General features: G+C 28.4%; 1 protein-coding gene across 2 annotated transcripts in view; it reads left to right on the plus strand.

Annotated features, from left to right (window-relative positions):
• Positions 1-1,635: 1,635 nt before the first annotated feature.
• Positions 1,636-20,131, plus strand: part of LOC107454659 (uncharacterized) — a 20,841-nt gene continuing 2,345 nt past the window's right edge. The window contains exons 1-8 of one of the 2 annotated variants that reach the window (XM_016071927.4): positions 1,643-1,990; positions 6,544-6,714; positions 11,491-11,647; positions 11,728-11,817; positions 15,595-15,650; positions 16,536-16,599; positions 17,127-17,239; positions 19,121-19,184. In XM_016071927.4, coding sequence (XP_015927413.1) covers positions 6,544-6,714; positions 11,491-11,647; positions 11,728-11,817; positions 15,595-15,650; positions 16,536-16,599; positions 17,127-17,239; positions 19,121-19,184 — 715 coding nt within the window. In that variant the 5' untranslated portion in view covers positions 1,643-1,990. Of the gene's footprint in view, positions 1,991-6,543; positions 6,715-11,490; positions 11,648-11,727; positions 11,818-15,594; positions 15,651-16,535; positions 16,600-17,126; positions 17,240-19,120; positions 19,185-20,131 lie in introns of both variants that reach the window. The other variant, XM_043040757.2, reaches the window with a different exon arrangement.

Genomic DNA, 20,131 nt, shown 5'->3' on the forward strand with positions numbered 1-20,131 from the left:
AACAATTTTTAAAATTTTGGTTCAAAATAAAACACATTTTTAGGGCCGACTAAGAAAAGGTTTTTATTATGATGTATATGTAACATACAGAATTGACGTGCACTATGCTAATGGTACGCAATATGAAAAAAAAAATTAAAATCAATATTTATTGTAATTAATTGAAAACAGGAATTAATAAATCGTCAAAATGAACGAATTGCGCTATATTTCATGAATCGGTGCTCATTGTTATAATTGAGTATAAAAAATAATTACTGTATTTTAAAATTGTATGTAAAATTTCACATGAATGAATAAAATAAATTTTTTGCTTCCATTATGCCAAATAAAATCATAATACGTTATTCATTGGAGAAATAAAATATAGATTTATATTTTAGTGTTAGTACATTTCAAAGTTTTTGTTTTTTTAAATAAATAAAAAATCTAAAATTCTCCGCTCTTTTTTTTCTTCTTTCAAGTAGTTGCTTAGGTTTGCCTTCTAGAAGGTCCAGCTCTGTATAAGTTTATGTAATAAATATAATTGAAATTTTATATTAAAATATAAAAGACCTTATACTTATGTTTAATAACAAATCGTTGATGTACGTATTTATTTAGATGCATAAACAATCAAGATTTTATAAAGAAAAAGAGCGAAAAAAGTAACGTGTTAAGACATGGGAGGGCAAAAATTAATAAATACGTAATAGCGATATATTTTGAATGGAATTATAGCTTTGTTACAAACTTACAATAACTATTATTCGAACTTTAAAAGTTATTGTTTTTTAATAATAGAAAAAAATATTTACAACTACGTCATTCTGACTGCTTACATTATTAATGGCATATAAAATATGTAACCTTTAGAATGCCATATAAAATATGTAGCCTTTAGAATGATCAACTACGGGTCACGAAAAATGCTTCTCTAAAGGTGATTATTATTTATTTATTACTATGTATTATTATTTTTATATTTATTTCAAAATCCTTTCATATTTCGGTTTATTCCTTTTATTTACAAAAAAAAAAAAAAAAAATGGTAAAATCATATTCTAATTTAATTAAGTAGGCATTTAGGATTAAAGATTAATTTGTTAAATTATTAGTTTAAATCGAAACAATTTGAACAATTAGTACCTAAAAACTAGAAAATTGTTCATAAAAACTCTGCATTAGTTGTATAAAATGTTTTTGTAAAGCAAGTGTTTTTAACGATGTCTATAAAAAATACAGGTAATAAATTTGATAAAAATAAATAAGATATTTGTTGAATTAAATTTCAACCGAATTCTTCAAAATTCGAAACTTAGTTTAAAATATCAATGCTCTAACTGCAACATGTAATAAACAATATTAATCAATATCTATTTATACTTAAAACCATTTTTTTTTAAATTTTTAATTTCGAAAATTAATTTTCTCTCCCAATTTGACTCTCTGCGTAATAAGTATTTAATAGGACCTTTTATTAGAAAACCGAGTTGGAAAAACGCGCTTTATAAAAAAATAAATAAATAATCCAGTTAGGAGAAAATAAAATATTTCACCTCGCTTTATTTTAACGCAAACACAGCGCAATCTTTTAGAATGTTATTTATTTTTATGGAAACGATTCTCTTCACGCTCTTGCTATGATCGATTCTATTTGTTTCCTTTTCCAGTTAGCATGTGAAGTTCTACCACTTTATTAAATATAGTTCTTAGTAAAAATTATTCTAATCGAAGGCAGACAAAGATATTATTTAAAATTCAGATTAGATTCTCGTTCAATTTCACGTTCTCTCCCTTTCGTTCGATAACCTTGATGGAGTAGTTTTTTATACTGATAAGCTAGTAGAGTAGTAGATGATATTCTTCCGCCTGAAACGGGACTTTTCCCTCTAGGTATGTTTTGACTTTTTTGAGAGTGAGTCTTGCCAATTTCAATTTCAAACAGCGTAAAAGCACGTTGTCTGTGAGAAAAAGAAATATCTCTATCGGTTTACACACGGCATACGAAGTAATTATCATTACTATATATTTCTTTTTTTTATCATATTTTTAATTCAATGTATAATTTCATTTTAATATGCGGTTATCTGTTCTTTTTTATGAATTAAAAGTGAATTTATTGATGATTATTCACTCTTTAATTTTAATATGCTGTTATCTGTTAATTTTTATGAATTGAAAGTGAATTTATTGATGAATTGGATTTTGTAGGATTATACTAATTATTTATAGGATTATTAATAATATTTTATAATATTGCTATTCAAACCCGTAGCCAGTATTTCTATCCTCAGGGGGGGAGGGGGTATTAGATGTCCTCACCATTAATAGGAGTATCATATATTTATTAATTAATAACATTTTGGTTTAGATTTATTTTTATATGTATGATATATCATCTATATTTGTTTATTTAATATTAATATAAATAATTATAGTAATTAGTATATACAATTTAGATTAAGAAGTATAAAAACTTGTCAATGGGAGGACCTGGGATTTGAATCCCATTGGCGGCTTGTAGCCGAACCAGCTTCGGATTGATGGTTTAGAAAATTTCTTGGAAGTAAAGGTGGGTAATGCGCAATGCTAACCGTAACGAAATTTGCGGAGTTTTACATTCATAACCCCCACTCTCCCATATCGGCTGTTGCGGGAATGCTTTAGTATAAATAATAACTTTATTTCAAAAAATTAATTTGTTTTGATTATCTTCTAGGGACAAATGCCCCCTCTCACATTAATTTCTCGGGCCTGTAGGAATTGATTGGATATGATAAAAATAGTTAAAATCAACAACAAAAATAAATAGATGATGCAATATTTTTCTTGATAAATGTATTAATTATTATTATCACATATTTCATTTAAGTGAGTGCATTATTAGGGGAAATTATTTTGCTTATTTTATTGTTATAATTTTTATTCTTTCTAATTTTTTTTACACATTTTAAAGGAATATATTAATGAATTGGGTATTATTAGGTTATTTATATTGCGGGTTGCATTTGATTGCATATGCAAAAAAATATTTAAAAAAAAATTAAAACAGTTGATTGAACAGAAAATAAACCAATGATAATTTCTGACGATTGTTTTTTTTTATTCAATATATTCTATTTATTTTCAATGGTATGTTATTTATTTATTTCGTTTTTTTTTATTTAAGTTAAAAGTAAATCCATTGATGGAATGGATATTATTAGATCATTTAAATTGAAGCTAGAAATTAATTGGTTATGGGTTTAAATAATAATCGTTAGAATTAGCTAAAATTAAATAGTTCATTAATTGCTTTTATGATTTGTTCAATATATTAAATATAAATAATTTATTTTTTATTCGTTATAAGAAGTTGTGCTTGTGAAGTTAAGAGTGGCCTATAATATAAAAAGTACTTAAATGACCACTAAGCAGTTACGAGTATTGCAAAACTTCAGCTGCAAGGACTCTATTGCAGCAAAACAAAAAAACAAAAAAAGTACGAAATCCGTTTTTAATGTGTTTTTCTCTCCAGTCTTTTGAATAAAAAGAGCCCCGGCAGCAGGGTGCACTTGCCCCCCTCCTGTTTTTTTTTTTTTTTTTTTAAATAAGTTTAATCAAATAAGAATTGTAATCGTCTTGTTTGCTGTTCAAATCTGTTTATAACTTTTCCAATGAATTCTGAGTCATCTTTGATTCTTTTCTTATGCACACTGAGCACTTGGCAGATATCTAAGCTATATTTTTAAATTTCATTTAATAAAATATAAATAATAATATATTTTCTATTAGTTATTTTGTTTAACAAGGGTGTATAACACAAACTGACTTCTCACAACTGTAAAACTTCATCAACACAATAAATACCAATGTTAAGCGTGCACAAACACGTTAGTATACGAAACTACTGTTTGTAGTTATTTGTGTTTCAATGCCAGCGCCATCAATACAGTTTCTAGTGGCAAAATTAGCAGGTACAAGAAATTCATACTTTTTTTTAAATATCTTGTTAACAATGAAGAAATATATCTTGAAAAAAAATTAACAGATGAAAGTTTATGTAATAACAAAACAAAATGTAATAAAAAAATAATAGAAAAAAATTTTTTTTGAGGGGGGGGTTAGTTTTTTAGAGGGTTGCACCCCCTTTTATATTATTCTGCCGGGCCCCCTGGGTAGAAATCGTATTGTTTTGCAGGAAGGATTGCAGATCGTACTCTAAATGGATTGTTTCTATGCCAGACATAATTTTACAAAAATTAAAACTTTGGAATCTTACACATTTTGATATTTCAATGACCATATAAAAAAAACCCCAATAGGGATGAAAAAAGTAAAAATAATAAAAATTATTGTAATCTTTGCGGAATAGGCCATAATATGCATATGCAATTGTAGAATTAGTCGATTAGTTAGTTGACTGATAACAATAAATGCGTGCAGACAGCGGTGTATCGCATGACAATCAGCTTTTAAATTCAACTTCTCCAAAATCAACACTGGTAAACGCAGTAGAGGTTGAAGGTAGAGGAATAGGGGGGGGGGGGNGGGGGGGGGGGGGAAAGGAGATATCTAGAGTTTTGTGAATTGTTGAAAAAGAATTAATCAATAGGAATTGAAACAAGTTTCATTTGACATTTTTTTTATAGATTCATTTGTCATAAAATGCGCTCTTAATGCAAATAGGAAATTTAATTTTGTCAAATGAACTACTATTATTTTCAGATTATTTTTTAAATGAATCGTTTCTTATACCTATTATTTATACCGTACATCTAAATTTACCATCTAATACCATGTATACTTACATTACAGTATGGTACTAACAGGGTGTTTCGTAATCATCGCCTTTAATACATCGTTTTAAAATCTTTGTCAAAAATTAAGTATATAAAAAAAGTTTTTTTTTTAAGAATCATAAATTAAAATATTATCGAGGAAAAAACAAAAACGTTTTTGAAGAAATCTGATGAGTTACTATCGAGGAAAGTTTGATGAAAAACATCAAAATCAGTTAGATTGTGTGACAAAACTAAACTTGTAGTTGTTGCAACTGCCTTAAAACCCCTCTGTTCTGTTTATCTCATTCGGCATGCTAGCAGGTTTCGAAGTCAGTTCCCCGCTTTCCTCAGTTGAGATTCTTAGATGACGGAAAGGTGCCGTGCAATAGTGACTTAGTAATAAAAAATTGAATAAATTGTATATCAATATATAGTTTTTGTTGCATGTAGGCTAAAAAAGATTTTTTATTTTTATAAAATGGCATATTGAGTAATAAATGTGTTGAAAACATAGTTTAACTTTTAAATAATAAAAAAACGCAAAATATAACGCAAATTGATAAATGAACACATTACATTGATATACACACAAAGATAAAATACGTTACATCGTTTGCGTTTATGTAAGTTTAATTTAATAATTTCTCGAGAAAGTTCTGGAATGCACATTGTAAAGCTGCTTGAAAACAAGCAAATACTAGTTAGAAATTTATAAAACTAGTGGGCTGCGCCCCCTGCTCGCTAACGCTCGCCAACCCCCGAAAATTGCTACGCAATCTTATACGGTTTGCTTCGCAAACCAAGCTCGCTTCGCTCTCTACTAACTTAGGTACATTGCAAATGCACAAAATTCTAAGAATTCAAAACAATCATTCAAATCCATATAAAAACTTTTCTTTAAAAAAGAAAAGTACATCTTTTTAGTAAATACTAAGTCATTAAAATAAATTTGAATGCAAATAAATGACATGTAATTCGTTAAACCTATTCGAAATGTGCTATAGTATAATTCGTGATATAAATCAAAAATCGTCAAATAAATTCGTAATATATAAATTCGTGAAAAAAAGCGCTTTCGACAAAATAATAAAATAGAGATCTATCGACAAAGACTTCTGCCTAGCTTAATAGTATGAGATTGCCGCAGCTGATGCTCTCTGGTTATTTCAGTTTCCGTTTTTAAAAGCGCTATATGTTAAGCCACCTCAGCTAGATTTGGCATGTGACATTTTTAGCGGCAATCATTGGTCGATTTTCTAGCGTTGCCATTCGGGGAGTTGTAATGAGGCTTTTTTTTGTCGCCGTGTAAGAGAAATAGTAACGTAAACAAAACAAAGCAAACGTTGTCACCGGCGGAAAAGAAATACAGCTAAAATTTGGGAGCCACGTAAGAGAATTATATATATTAGATGATGAAATTTAATTTATGCACTGAATTTCAGGGCTGTCTAACTTTATACGCTTTTGTAAAAAATGTCTTCTAATGGTAGCTAAATGAATGGTTTAATTAATGTATGATTCTTTGCTTTGCATATTTCATTTAAAGTTATTTTCCGCGCTACTACATATAAATCATTAAAAAAAATCACATGAAACGCCACTTTCTTCCAACTTTCACGTGGTAAAGTTTTTAAAATGTTGTTAAAATTACCAAAAGTTCTGAAAGCTTTAGTTTTTAATTGTATACCACTTAACAAAATATTTTGCGAAAAGCGTATTAGTTGGCAGCCCTAAAATTTCACACTATCCCAATGCTCTTCCCTGTATAAATACAGTTCATATTATATCGAATTTGCAGATGCCTAAGCGTGGACGCAAATTCATCACCGAATTTTTAGTCCCTAATCTTAATGAGGAAACATTCGGAGCGAGACTCGCATGGGTGGACTATGCAAGCTCAATTTTTCAAATTCAGTGGAATCATAAGGCTGCCTCAGCATGGAAGGAAGAAGACTGTCAAGTATTCATGGTAAGATATCTTATTTAATGTAAACTTTCTTTTGTTAACGAGTTTCAGTATCTAACCTAGTTAGGAAGGGTGTTGCGTCAATTCGTCGGGCTAGCCATGGGAGGTTTTCGTGATTACCCTCTCATGTAACGTTTATGCGGGTGAGTTCAAACCAAAAAATCCTCCACGAAGCCCAGTGTGCCGAATGCTTCACCATTCATGAGTTCCATGAGTTTGGTTCAAAATTACAAGACTACGGAGTTGAACATTGATTGTAATCTCAAAATTGGGCCGGCTGCCAAACGTCTGTTATAATATAATATGCTTGCAAAAGACACTAAATTCAAACAGAATGTTGTGGTTAGTCCTTAACGTTCAGCGTAATAATTTCGTGAAAAAGATATAAATTGGTTAAATAAATAATCCTCAGAAGCTGAAGCGGTAAGATATTACCTGATGAGAAACTTCATTTGTTTCAAAAATATATCAATAGGAAATTACAATCGTCAGGTTTCAAGCCCTCAATTTTCAAGACATGTGAATGAAAAGAATTAAAATTGATTTAAAATATTTGCCAACTAAAACTGGAAAAATTAAGGTTTGTAACAAAATTAAGAAAAACCACAGTAGCCGAGAGAGAATAAAAGATAAAAAAAAATCGAACAAGAAAAATCCCAGTGGCCGAGAGGGGCAAATCTGGGTAAAATACATTTCCACGCGCATTGCAGTGGCGGTGAGGAGCTAATGTTATTAGCAAGGGAATCACCATTCATATGAATCTGAAGACGGACATTACAGGCTTTTCATTGCGGAAACTATGCGGGTCTGTGCGGAGGAAACTAAATGTCTATGCGGAATTAGTATATGAGGAGAATAAAAGTTTCAAACATAAACCTTTCAAACAAAATTCAAAACTCAACTGTCTAAATATTTTTTTTTCTTTATCTAAAGATCGAACTTTTACGCACTGCAACAATGCTATCTAAATGATTCAAGGGACGACATATTAAGATGAATCCGCTATTAGACTAGTCTCCAAGTCCCCACGGAATTCCTAATATACAGAAAATTCTAAAGATACAGAAAATTATTTATACAGGTAAATCTTTCCAACAAAAGAAAAATTCCGCTTTTTTTGAAAATTTTGCGTTCGATAAAAAAATGCCCCTACAAAAAAAGAATCAAAAAGCGAACACTGTTTCCTCCACGGAGGGTAAATCTTCCCAACGTAAGAAAAATTCCGCTTTTTTTGAAAATTTTGAGTTCGATAGAAAGAATGCCCCCGTTTGTGTATCATGCTCCCTTATTTCCTTAAATGACTACTTACTATAGTAAAATAAGCATTTACTGTTGCAGTGTTCTCCCCTCTATGGTTCTCCCTAGCGTTTTTAGAAGGGCGGTCCTCCCTTTGATCCCTATAAATGCGCCCTGTTTGCCCTTTTTGTAAAAATAAGCAGTCATCACTTAAAAACACTGCCTTTTTATTTACATTCCATTCTTAAAAGAAAATAATTCCCTGTTTAAATAATAAGCTGGTAAAATTATATGTGTTTGTAGGCTTAATTCTGATTACCAATATTAATTTGTTAGGATTATTTTCAACTCATTAAATTTTTGTAAATATCTCTTTTTTCAAGGGTGTTAATAACTTTTTTAATGGTTTCAAAATTATTTTTAAAATAAATAACTTTCTTTTAAAAAAATGCAATTTTAAATGCTTATTTGATCATAATTTTCAGCTTAAATTAAATGAAATTCTCTCAAGTGTATCAATTAATATTTTTTTTTTTAGTTTACTTTTTTGAAAGAAAAAAAATTATGTCCATTGTCGATTAGCATGTCTTTTATTATTTTTATAAATTACAAATTTTTCTCTCATTCTGATAATGAGAGAGAATTATTTTTGAAATATATTCATAAAACAGTATAAGAGGGTAATTTAAAAATTTTTGAGCATCTTAAAATTTTAAAATTTTTTTACATAATATTACATATTTTGATATTTTTTTAAAGTGCCCTTTCAAAACTTTAAGTGCTTTCAAAACTTTAATGAGTGCCCTTTCAAAACTTAAAGTGCCTTTTCTGAGAGGCAGCGCCCTGCCCTTTTTTATTCCTTGGGAGAACTCTACTGTTATCAATGACGTCAAAATTATTTATTTCCCTTTTACAATAACGATTTGGAAACTTGTTGGAACATTTCTGTTTTAGAAATTTTTTCCTTTTTATAAAATATTGAGCTGCGTAATTCAGTTCAGAATCTGTCGACAAAAATATTCTTACTCTAGTTATATATTTTAAATCAAAATAGTTGTTCATAATAAAAGAAGAAAAATTTCGTTGAATATTCTTTTTTTAGAGAAACAAATTGATTTTTAAGATGGATTCATATTTTTGTCTCAACTTGAAAGGAGTGGCCACAAAGGTCTGGTCCAAATAGTTAAACTAAAGCCCATTACTGTTATTTTACTTTTTTCATCTATCATCGTATCTCTAAAACTATAACAGAAAATCAAAAAATATTACCTCAGAACTAATAAAAATCATTTGTTTAAAAGTAATTTTTAATAATTATTTAATTACTTGAAACATTGACTAGTAAAGAAAGAAAATTTACATCGCAAAATGATTCTTTCCTTATTCAAATCCTTTCTTAAAAATTCCTGAAAAATATTTTACTAATTAAATTATAAATAACGTTGGAAATTTTTACCGTTTTCAAATTAGCACTCTTTATTTTCAATGATTCTTAGCACTTATTATTTTCAAAATTTCACACTACGTTTTTTTATCATTTATAAACTATTTGGTTTTCTTCATTAAATTATTGAGACTTACCAGCCGTTGCAGCGTTATAAAAATAAAAAAAATGGTAAAAGATTTATGATAATTTTCGCCGAATTTTGGGTGGAATGAGAAATTTTAACTACCAGAGCATGCTAACAATTTAAGTTAAAATATCTTGTTCTGAAACTTAAAATAATTATTAAACTTAAGTGAAATGTAAAAAGGGTCCGTTCAAATATTACAACAAAAATGTTTTTGAGAATTTTCAGCTAAATAAAAAAAAAAAAAAAAAATTACAAGCCCTTTTCCATAGAGCCGTGGTGGCTTAGGGAATAGAGCCCTCACTTCTTCACAATGAAGTGGCCCGGGTTCCAATCCCAGCGATGACTGGCCGATACGAATTCCATATTCAGCTCGCACTGACCACAGTGCTGACGAAAAAATATCCCCAGTGATAGACGAATCATGGGTTTGAGTCCCCTTACCGTCAGGCTAACCGTGGGTCGTTTTCGCGGTTTTCCTCTCATGTAACGTAAATGCGGGTGAGTTCCATTAAAACGTCCTCCACGTAGGCAAATTTTTCCCTATGCGTCTTCCTAGAGTTCCCTTGTCTTCTATATTGGTTTCCAAATTACAAGGCTTCGGAGTTGAACATAGGCAGCGGTAAACTCAAAATTGGGTCGGCTGTTCAATGTCGATTATAAAATAAATCCCCTTCCTTAGAACCGTGTTGGCTCATGCGACCGAGCGCTCGTCTCCCAATGTGGTGACCGGGTTCGAATCCCAGTCGTGGCTGATCGATACGAATTCCTAACTAGAAATTATGCTCTCGACGAGTTGTACCTACTACGAAATGTGCCCGCGTTGTTTTGTCGTTGTAACGAGTTGAGCCTACGACGAATTGTCGTTTCGACGAGTTGTACCTTCGACGAATTGTCACCGATACGAATAGTGCTCGTGACTAATTGTGCCCGCGATAAATTGTCTTTGTCCCAAGATAACCAAAATTCGAACTTATGATAGTTTTTATTAAACTGAATTACGCGGCGCGAACAAAAAAATAATTAACGTAAACGTAACGTAAAAGTTAACTTAAAAATAAATGTTCTCTTATTTTTATTAGGTTTAGAAATAAAAAATGAAAATTCTGATCGAGAACACATTATTTCGATTCCTTCTTCATTTATTTATTCTTTTTATATTTTTCTGGAATTAAATATGTTTAAAGTATTAAACGCAACCTGAAAGAAAAGAAAATTAAAACTGAATTAGATCAAAATTAAAAAAAAAAAAAAAGAAAGAAAGTACAATTTGCTAAATTTGAAATTCAGATCAGGAAATTTTTTAAAGTAATATTTACTTTTTTTATTGCATAAGTGGTTAGATATTATAATTTTAGTTACTATAAATTACGTGTAGGTTATTTTGTATGCATTAAAGAGATAAAACCATTATTTATTTTTACAATTCCAGACGTGGAACAATTAAGAGCTTGACAACAATTAAGGAGGATACTGACAAGTCCCTTTTTCAAATTGTTTAAAAAAAATTTAAAAAAAAAACGCTTTTGGGGTAAAATACCATTATTTCCATATCAGTAATAATCTTTTACTGAGCATTATACTGTGCTGTTATTTATTGGAAATTGTGGATACTTGAAAAGTACCTATCTGGAAACAACACATATGAGCAGTTTGACTAAAAATGTTAAATTCCGAAATAATATGGCTGATTATTATATTGCTTTTCACTTGTTGCTTCAAGCGTCTCTAAAGTATTAAAATACTGTTCCAAACAACACCAAATTTGTAAAACTGGTATTCTAAGCTGCACCATGTGCAAAATTGTTTAACATGCACTGAAAATTGCTGCTTCAAAACATCAAGTATCAAAAATGTTGCATTTGTACCATTTAAATATCAGTCCTAAATTTGAATATGCTTACAATTAAAAAAAATTATTAAGAATAATTCCTTTCACTGAATTATAGATTTTTTTTACTTTATTTTATAGGAATGGGATAAAAAACGAGGTCATTACAGGCCAGAGGAGAAAGAATATTTTACTAAAAGCAAACAAAGATTTAGAGCTGTTTTGAATAAGTCAATTCAAGATAACGAAATAACGCAGTTACACTCAGAAGATAAAACAATTAAAATATATTTCTTAGGTATGAACCTCAATATGATTTCTAAAATAAATTATTTTTATTTTGTGTACATGTTGTGTTAATTTAACAAATGTTTGCAGGACCACCAGAAGCTGCTCCATTTGATTTAAAGTTTGATATTTTAAAAGACGCTGTGGATGAAAAAAATATTATCCTAACAAATTATTTAGGTAAGTTTTTGATTAAACAAAACATTTCTGTTAATTTAACTATCAATTTTAAAATAAAAAACAATCTGGCAAAAGTTAATATGTAAGTTGTTTAAAGCGTTTCCACAACATCCTGTTATGAGCCAGAAGGTTCATGAAGCTAAGGTTCCATAATTTCATGACCAAGGGCATGATGGTGGTTGTTTAACTGCCTTTACTTCAAAGACAAACCAGTACACATCAATCTGATAGGTGCATTGCCACTGTGGATCAAATCTTGATGATGACTTACAATGAAAGTGCTTTAATCACTGATTCTTCGCTGCTCGTGTAAATATTATGACATGTATCATTTAAAAATAAGTTATTGAATAATATTTGATGAAAACATAATAATCACTATGTACTGTAATTAGAGTTGGGTACTGATTCGAATCATCAACTTGCAACTGATGCGAATCAGTTGTTTTTATCTAAATAGATTTAAATTAAAATTAATTATTGTTTCTTAAATTTCAGTTAGTTTTGTTTCACAGTGATACTTTGCCTTATACATTTAATAAAATTTTCTTTTAAAACCTAAGAGATTCATTATTAGGAATTAAGATTTTTTCCAATTAAAGAACTTGAAGAATTCAGATAAAAAAATAGAAACATTTCTTTTGTAGATTAAATTTAACATAGTTAACAGCCTTTATAGCAATTAGCAATATATACAATATAATTAATTATACAAAAGATTTAATAAGTATATTTATTTACTTAAAAGAATTCATTAATGAGAAAGAATAATAATTTTTTTTTCGATCAACATTAGTTAAAAGAAAAATTGTGATAATAGTAAACTTTTTTCAAATTTTTTGCAATTTCAAATTTTTTGAAGCATTTGATTTGAATCACGCGACTAGCAATTAAGTCGTGTAAGTCACGTTATTCAAATCAGTGATCCAAATTACTAGATTTGAAATGCGATCTGAATCACTTAATTCGAATCAGGATTTGAATCACTGATCTGAATAGCATGTTTTGAATCATTGATCCAAATCACATGAGTCAAATCAAGCAATTTGAATCATGTGATTTGGATCAATTTTCAAATCAAGTCTTTCAAATCAGTGAGTCAAGTCATGTGATTCCATTTATGCGATTTGGGCCTCTATTTGAATAACTTCGAATCATGCGATTCGGATTACTGATTTCAATCATGTGATTTGGATCAATATTCGAATCACGCGATTTTGATAATTTTTAGAATTTATTCATTTGAATCATGCGGTTCGGATAAACTTTTACTATTATATTTATTCATTTGAATCATGCGACTCGGATAAATGATTCGAATCATACTATTTGAATCATACTATTTGAATCACTGATTCTTAAGGAGGGACTCTGATTGTTGATTCGAATCATGCGATTTGGGTCACTTTTCGAATCAAGTGATACAGATTAGTGACTCAAATCAAGTGATTTAAATCATGCCATTTGGATCAATGATTCGAATTTGATTCAAATGAAATGATTTGAATAACTAATTCTTATGAAGCAATTCACATCACTGATTCGAGTCATGTGATTTGGATCAACTGATTCAGATCTTATTTTGAATCTATTAATTTGGATCACTAATTCAAATAACATGACATAAACGATTTAATTGCAAATCACCTGATTCAAATCAAATGCTTCAAAAAAATTAGAAATTGAAATAAGTTTACTTACCTATCACTATTTTACTTTTAATTAATATAGATAGAAAAAAGTATCATTCTTTCTCATTAATGAAGTCTTACAATTAAATAAATATGCTAATTATATATTTCATATAATTATATTATATATGTTGCTAATTGCTATGAAGACTTTTGAGAAATCTTAAGTCATTAATAAAGAAAGCTTAAGAATTCCTTAGGTTTTACAAGAAAATTTTAACTATATATGACATAGCATCACTGTGAAACAAAACTGAAATTTAAGAAAGAATTATTCACTTTAATTTAAATCTATTTAGATAAAAACTGATTCAAATCACTTAGATGATTTTCTTTTGCCCAACCGTAACCGTAATAAATCAATAGGAAGAAAAAAATATTTTTGTTTTCTTTAAAAATAATTAGTCCCGCAGTGGACTGATCGTTAAGACACGGTTCCCAGCAGATCACCGAAGTCAAGCATCACTGGCTGCAGTCAGTGTGCGGGTGGGTGTCCACTTGGATCAGTCTGCGTAGGGACCGAGGGTGTGCGGTATTGGTCCTCGTTAAACTGTGCTGCCGTAAAGTGCTCGACTTCGCGCGCAGGTCGTTGGGCTACCAAAGCGGGGGTGCCATCCCCTCCGCAGAGGATCAAAATTGTGATGGCATGTCTTCGGATCATCCTCCGGGATGTTTCCCAGACCGTCGCCAATAGCCCATTGTGCAGCTCTAGTGCGACGTAAATTAACATCAATAAAAATAATTAACCTTTTATTGGGTGGCAAAAACACATGTATTAGAATGTGCATATTAGTATATACCTGTATTAAAATATTATAATTAATAATTTTTCTTAATATTATAATAAATAATATTGATTGAGTCGTGGTGGCTCAGGGGTTAGAGTGTTCTCCTTCTAATGAGGTAAACTGGGTTCTAATCCGAGCAATGTCTGGTCGATTGAATTCCGCAACGTTCACAGTGCTGACGTAAAATATCCTCAGTGGTAGGCGGATCATGAGTTATAGTCCTCTTGCAGTCAGGCTAACTGTGAGAGGTTTTCATGGTTCGCCTCACCATGTAACGCAAATGCTGGTTAGTTCCATCAAAAGGTCCGCCACGAAGGCAAATTTCTCCCAATTCTTGATCCAGGAGTTCCCTTGCCTTCTGTATTGGGTTCAAAATTGCAAGGCTACGGAGTTGAACATAAGTAGCTGTAAACCCCCCAAAATTGGGTCAGTTGTGTAACAACGGTTATAAAATAATATTGATTAAAAAGTAAGTATAAGCAGTGATTTAGCTAACTGTTAAAGTTAGTTAACTATTTTCAGACAAGGTAATAAATTTTACATGGTAACTTGCGAGAGAGGGATATAACGCAAACAATTTTTCAATAATTTTATGTTTGATGTAATTCTGATAATTTCATTGGTACAGAAATAAAAATTTATGGTTGAGGGGCACAATCTTAAGCATAATTCCATGTATGGAGCAGGTGTTCAAAATAGTGATTTATGTATGTTTAACTCTATAATGTAAATTATATTAGGGATAAATTCTTAGTTTTTTCTATCCCTATTGTAAAAGATATGTGAAATATGTAAAATGTTAACTACGAGAAAACATAATTTCTTATGACACTTGGAGCTTTAGTTTCACTGACTATTGTTTTTAACCAAAATAATTCAACAATTTTCCTTAATTTACAACTTGGAAAGCAGTAGAAATCATTTTTTAAGTAATTTTTGAACCTTAAAAAAAATTGAAATGGACACTTTTCTGAACAAAACAAAGCTATAAATAATACAGAAGAATAATTATGACAAGACCCCTTATTTTCTATGGTCTGTATAACTGTACTAAAATATTCGTGAAATAAGTCTTATAAAATGTTCTGTAGTATGAAACAATTCCTAAATCTTTCTGATGTAGTATTAAAATGTGTAATGAACAAAGAATTATTTGAGCGATCCTTTGATGTCTGTGCTTATTAACAATTTATCAATGAAATTTTTTATTGCACGGTCATTGACTACGTTAGGAATGTATTTTAATTTGAAGCTTTATAATAACATACTCATGTTATTTAACAATAAATTGTTTCTAGGAGTGGATAGTGAATTAATCGATTCTCTGCACTCAGAAAAAGATCAATCTACAAAAGTAAGTTATATTTAGCTTAATTATAAATTTAACAAAGAGTGTGGCAGATTCATTTGTTTCAAGTTGTATATTTCTACACACAAGTCATTAATTTTATTAAAAAAATGCATAATTATCAGAAATTTTTTATTGTTATGTCTTGTGTGGCTCTGTTTACCCCGTTACACATGCTCATGCGACTAATAGGTAAAGAATATTGTAGATTTGTAAAGTAAATATGCACACACACATTTTCTACGTTCTAATATATTATTAGTTACTGAAATATAAGTGGTAAGAGTCAACATTTAAGAAAAAAATTTAGCTTAACTAGTCATGTGCATAAGAGGATTAGTAATACAACAGTTAAAGTAATAAATCTGGCTATTATTAATAATACCCAGCGATTATTATTATTAACTGATTACGAACTCATTATTGATCAAATTTGCAGATAAGTATCAAAACGAAATAGTCATCTTTTCACTCAAGTTTTATCAGTTACAAAGGAGTAAAAAAAAACATAGAAATATGTATGTTACAAAGTATTAAGTTATAACATGTTACAAAGAATGTTGCTTAAGTTTTAAATGTGCAAAATATAAAAAGGTTGTAATTTGTTTAAAAGAAATATAAATTATACTCATCCTGATCCAACTTGAATTTGTGTCTCTTAAATTAAGTATTGCTCAAGTCTTGCATATAACAATGCTCTGGCAATTTAATTATACTGATATGTTCATGAAGCACCTGATCACATTCGTTACAGAAAGCTTATCCAGACTGTCTTGGCCTGTAGTATATTTAAGGAAGAATATGTTCATCATGAGTGATTTAATTGCATTTACTTCAATGCTTTCATTTCTTGAATAGTTTTATTGAAGTTGAAATTTTCTTTATTTTTAGATTGATTACTCGAATGCTTTAAAAGACCACAATTATCAAAATGTAGAAGAGCATAAGATTTCAGGTGAATACTTTTCATGTACTTATTTTTTTTATTTGTTGTATGCTATTGATACAAAATAAGAGTAAAGTAAATTCAACAAATTTGATAAACCTAACGAATACTGCTTTTAATGTTTTAACTTGAAATGGCTTTACTGATTAAAAATAAACTAAGGTGTTTATTTTTAATCAGTAAAGTACATTCAGGTTATTTGGCTCATCTGTTCAAGATCAATAGATAAGTTAATTAAAACTTTGCAAAAGCTCATTAATAGTTTTTCAATCTTTTCTTTGTATTTAAAACTGATAAAATTTGGCACACATTATAAATTTTTATTAAATTGTTATTAATCATGTGCATTTTAAAATAATTTTTTTAATGTAATATTTAATATTTCTGATTTATTTTTCTAATTCTCCACTGCATTAATTAATATTTCATTATTTTAGTAATTTTTCAATTCTGTGCTCAAAAAATAAGTCTCTAAAGATTGTATTTTGCCTTTATTCAGCTTTAAATTAATGGATTTTTTCCCCTTCATTTTTCAGTAAGTTATGATGACATCTGTTATGATGCTATTACAAGAAATGACATGTCCTTGTATAATGATGAACCAAATGTTTATGCAAGTTTGAATATGATGGGCCAAACAATTGACGAGGTAAATTTATTTTATTATGATATTTATTTAATGAAATTGTTTATGCATTGCATAACTTTAATAAGAATGTAGTATATTATGATCCTGAAATTTTACCAAATTTCTTACACTCTTACTTTATAATATTGCAATATTCATTAAAGCAAATTCAATGCAAATGTAATTATAGCTTTTATAGCTATTGCAATGTTCATAAAAGCAAATTAAACGCAAACTTAATAATAGAGAATTCAAATACAATTACTATCTGTTTTCTAGAAAATAAGGATTGGATATTTTGGGGATTTTTTAGAAAAATAAATAAATGAAAAGAATTTATATTTAAATATAAATATGTATTAATTTATTTAGGAAATAAAGTAATAATTTTTTAAAAAATATTTTTGATTTTCAAACATGGAATTAAGCTATTATGTACAAGCATGCAAGACTAATTCAATCATTGGTTACTGCTCTTAACACACTACGTGATGGATGAGAAAAATGTAGGAAGCTTTCCCGAGTATAACTAACTGATTTCATTGTCAAAATCTCTTTTTCATTATTCTTGTTGTACACATTCTAATATAGATTTTGTTTTTCAAATTTTTATTCTTGTAATTTATTTTTTATGGCTCAATAAATACAATAGAAAATCACTATAATTATATTAAAGTATACCATAAAACTAAATTATACCATAATAAGTATACCATATAAGTATACCATAAAACATAGTAGTAACCACTACTTTAGTGTTTTTTTTTTTTTTCAAAGAGACTACTGAATTAATTTTTCAATTTTTTATTACAAGTTTTTTAAACATTCAGTTATTAATTTTTAAAATCATTTTTTTTACGAAAAAAATCTCAATTTTTAATTTAAAATTTCAAAAAAAAAAAAAAATCCAATGTTAAAGTAATCTCAAATAGTAGAAGTAGTAATCTCAAATAGTACAAGAACAAAAAAAAAATGGTTTCAAAAACAAACTTAATTTTTCTCAGAAAAATTGCATTGAAAAGTGATTCTAAATGTAAAAAAATAAAACTGGAAGAAAAAAACTGTTAAGTGCATGGTGTCTGGAGGAACAAATAAAGAAAAGTTTTATAGATTTTTTTTAAATTGATAGAACACTTGACTTACATTAAATAGATTTTAAACGTTTTACAAAATGCTAATTTAAGATTTTAGACCAACTTATTTTAATAATTAAAAAAAAAATGATATATAAAAAAATTTTCAAATGTAAGATCTGAAATTTATCCAAACGTAACTTATTTTAAAAACACTATGGATTTTAAATGTGTCATGATGTATTCAAACATTTTTCAGAAATTCACCAAAGTAAAAATTAATTGACGAAGCATTAAGTTAAATCTGAAGATTTGATAGTAACATAATTAAAAAAGGGCTATTAAAACATACTGATATTCCTTTGATAATTTAAATAATGGCAAAAAAAACAAACAAACCAAGAAATATAAGTTACTGTTGAAGTTATTTATTTTGGCCACCCCATATAAAAGATCTGTATAGCAATAAATTTTTACATAAATTAGATGTAATTTTATAATTTTTGGATGAAATGATTCGTCTTTTAGACTTTTTATGATAGCTATTTTGTTAAAGCAATTTTTTAAAATTGTTATTGTGTTTAATTTTTGTTATACATTTCAGACTATAAGTAAAACAAAAGTAATTACATGTAAATTCTTATTAGGTACTTAGTCTTTTCTTTATTAGCCATTAGCCAAGTTTCAATTTACTCAATTCCTTTTATGGGTGGGCTATAAAAGGAATTTAAATAGCTAAGCATAAGTGTTGTTTTTTCAATATTTTATTTCTATGTAATAATTGGTTTTTTATTTTAAGTGTAGTTTAATTTTTACTTTTCTCTGATAGAACTTCTTGGAAAATCTATCTTTAGCTGTTCTTGACTCTAAAAAGGAATGCAATCCTCTGCTAGGTAATTTATATGATTTATTGATTAATAATTCACACTAAGACTTATGAAACAAACAACTTAAGAATTTCGAAATTTTCACAATTTTTAAGTTTAAATCAGAATATTTTTTCAAGCAAAAACATATTCTTATTTTTTTCCTGTTTATTTTGAACTGAATTATACAAAAAGTGCATAATTTCTTAAACAGAGTGAAAAATACATTTTATGAGACAATTAGTTAAATAATTACGTGAATAGCCTCACTTGAAAGACTTATTGAAGCGTCATAGAATAATTAATGTATTCCTATACGCTAACCTAATTAGAAAACATAAGAACTTAAAATTCGTCTTATGCTTAACATGCTAGCAATTTTTGATGAACTAAATTTCAATGATTTTAGTAAAAAATTGCTATAATTGTTTAAAATTTTATTTTTATTGTTCCATCAATAATGCTGCTCACATGTTTTCATATAAATATTTAATTCTTAAAATATATGTTTTGCTAGTTGTCATTTCATATAAAACCAATGGGCAATTCCACGAAAGTGTCAACTTTTAAGTGAAATTTTTTTTTTATGAATTGCATATTTTAATTTTAAAAATATGTTCAAAAATAGCCAAAGTCTGCATATTACTGTTTAATTTTTGATAATTTTAAGTTTTTTGAATCTGGCAGCATTCTAAAGTAATCACATGGCTGACAAGCAAATTCCTCACATTTGTGCTCAAATTGTTTTCTTGAAAAATACTTATAAAATAAAAGAAATGTATCTTTCTTTTACAATATTTTGATAAAAATATGCATATAGTACAAAATTTAAGCATTTAAAACATAGCCTTTAAGTCATTTTAACTTTAATATATTAAATAAAAGTAACTTTTTTTGTGTCATTCCGTCACATGTTTTAGTATATTTTTTTAAATAGCAACTGCGTTTTTGAATGAAAACTGTGGTGAGGTTTT

The sequence above is a fragment of the Parasteatoda tepidariorum genome, chromosome 1 (genome assembly GCF_043381705.1).
Source record: "Parasteatoda tepidariorum isolate YZ-2023 chromosome 1, CAS_Ptep_4.0, whole genome shotgun sequence".
NCBI classification, from domain to species: Eukaryota; Metazoa; Arthropoda; class Arachnida; order Araneae; family Theridiidae; genus Parasteatoda; species Parasteatoda tepidariorum.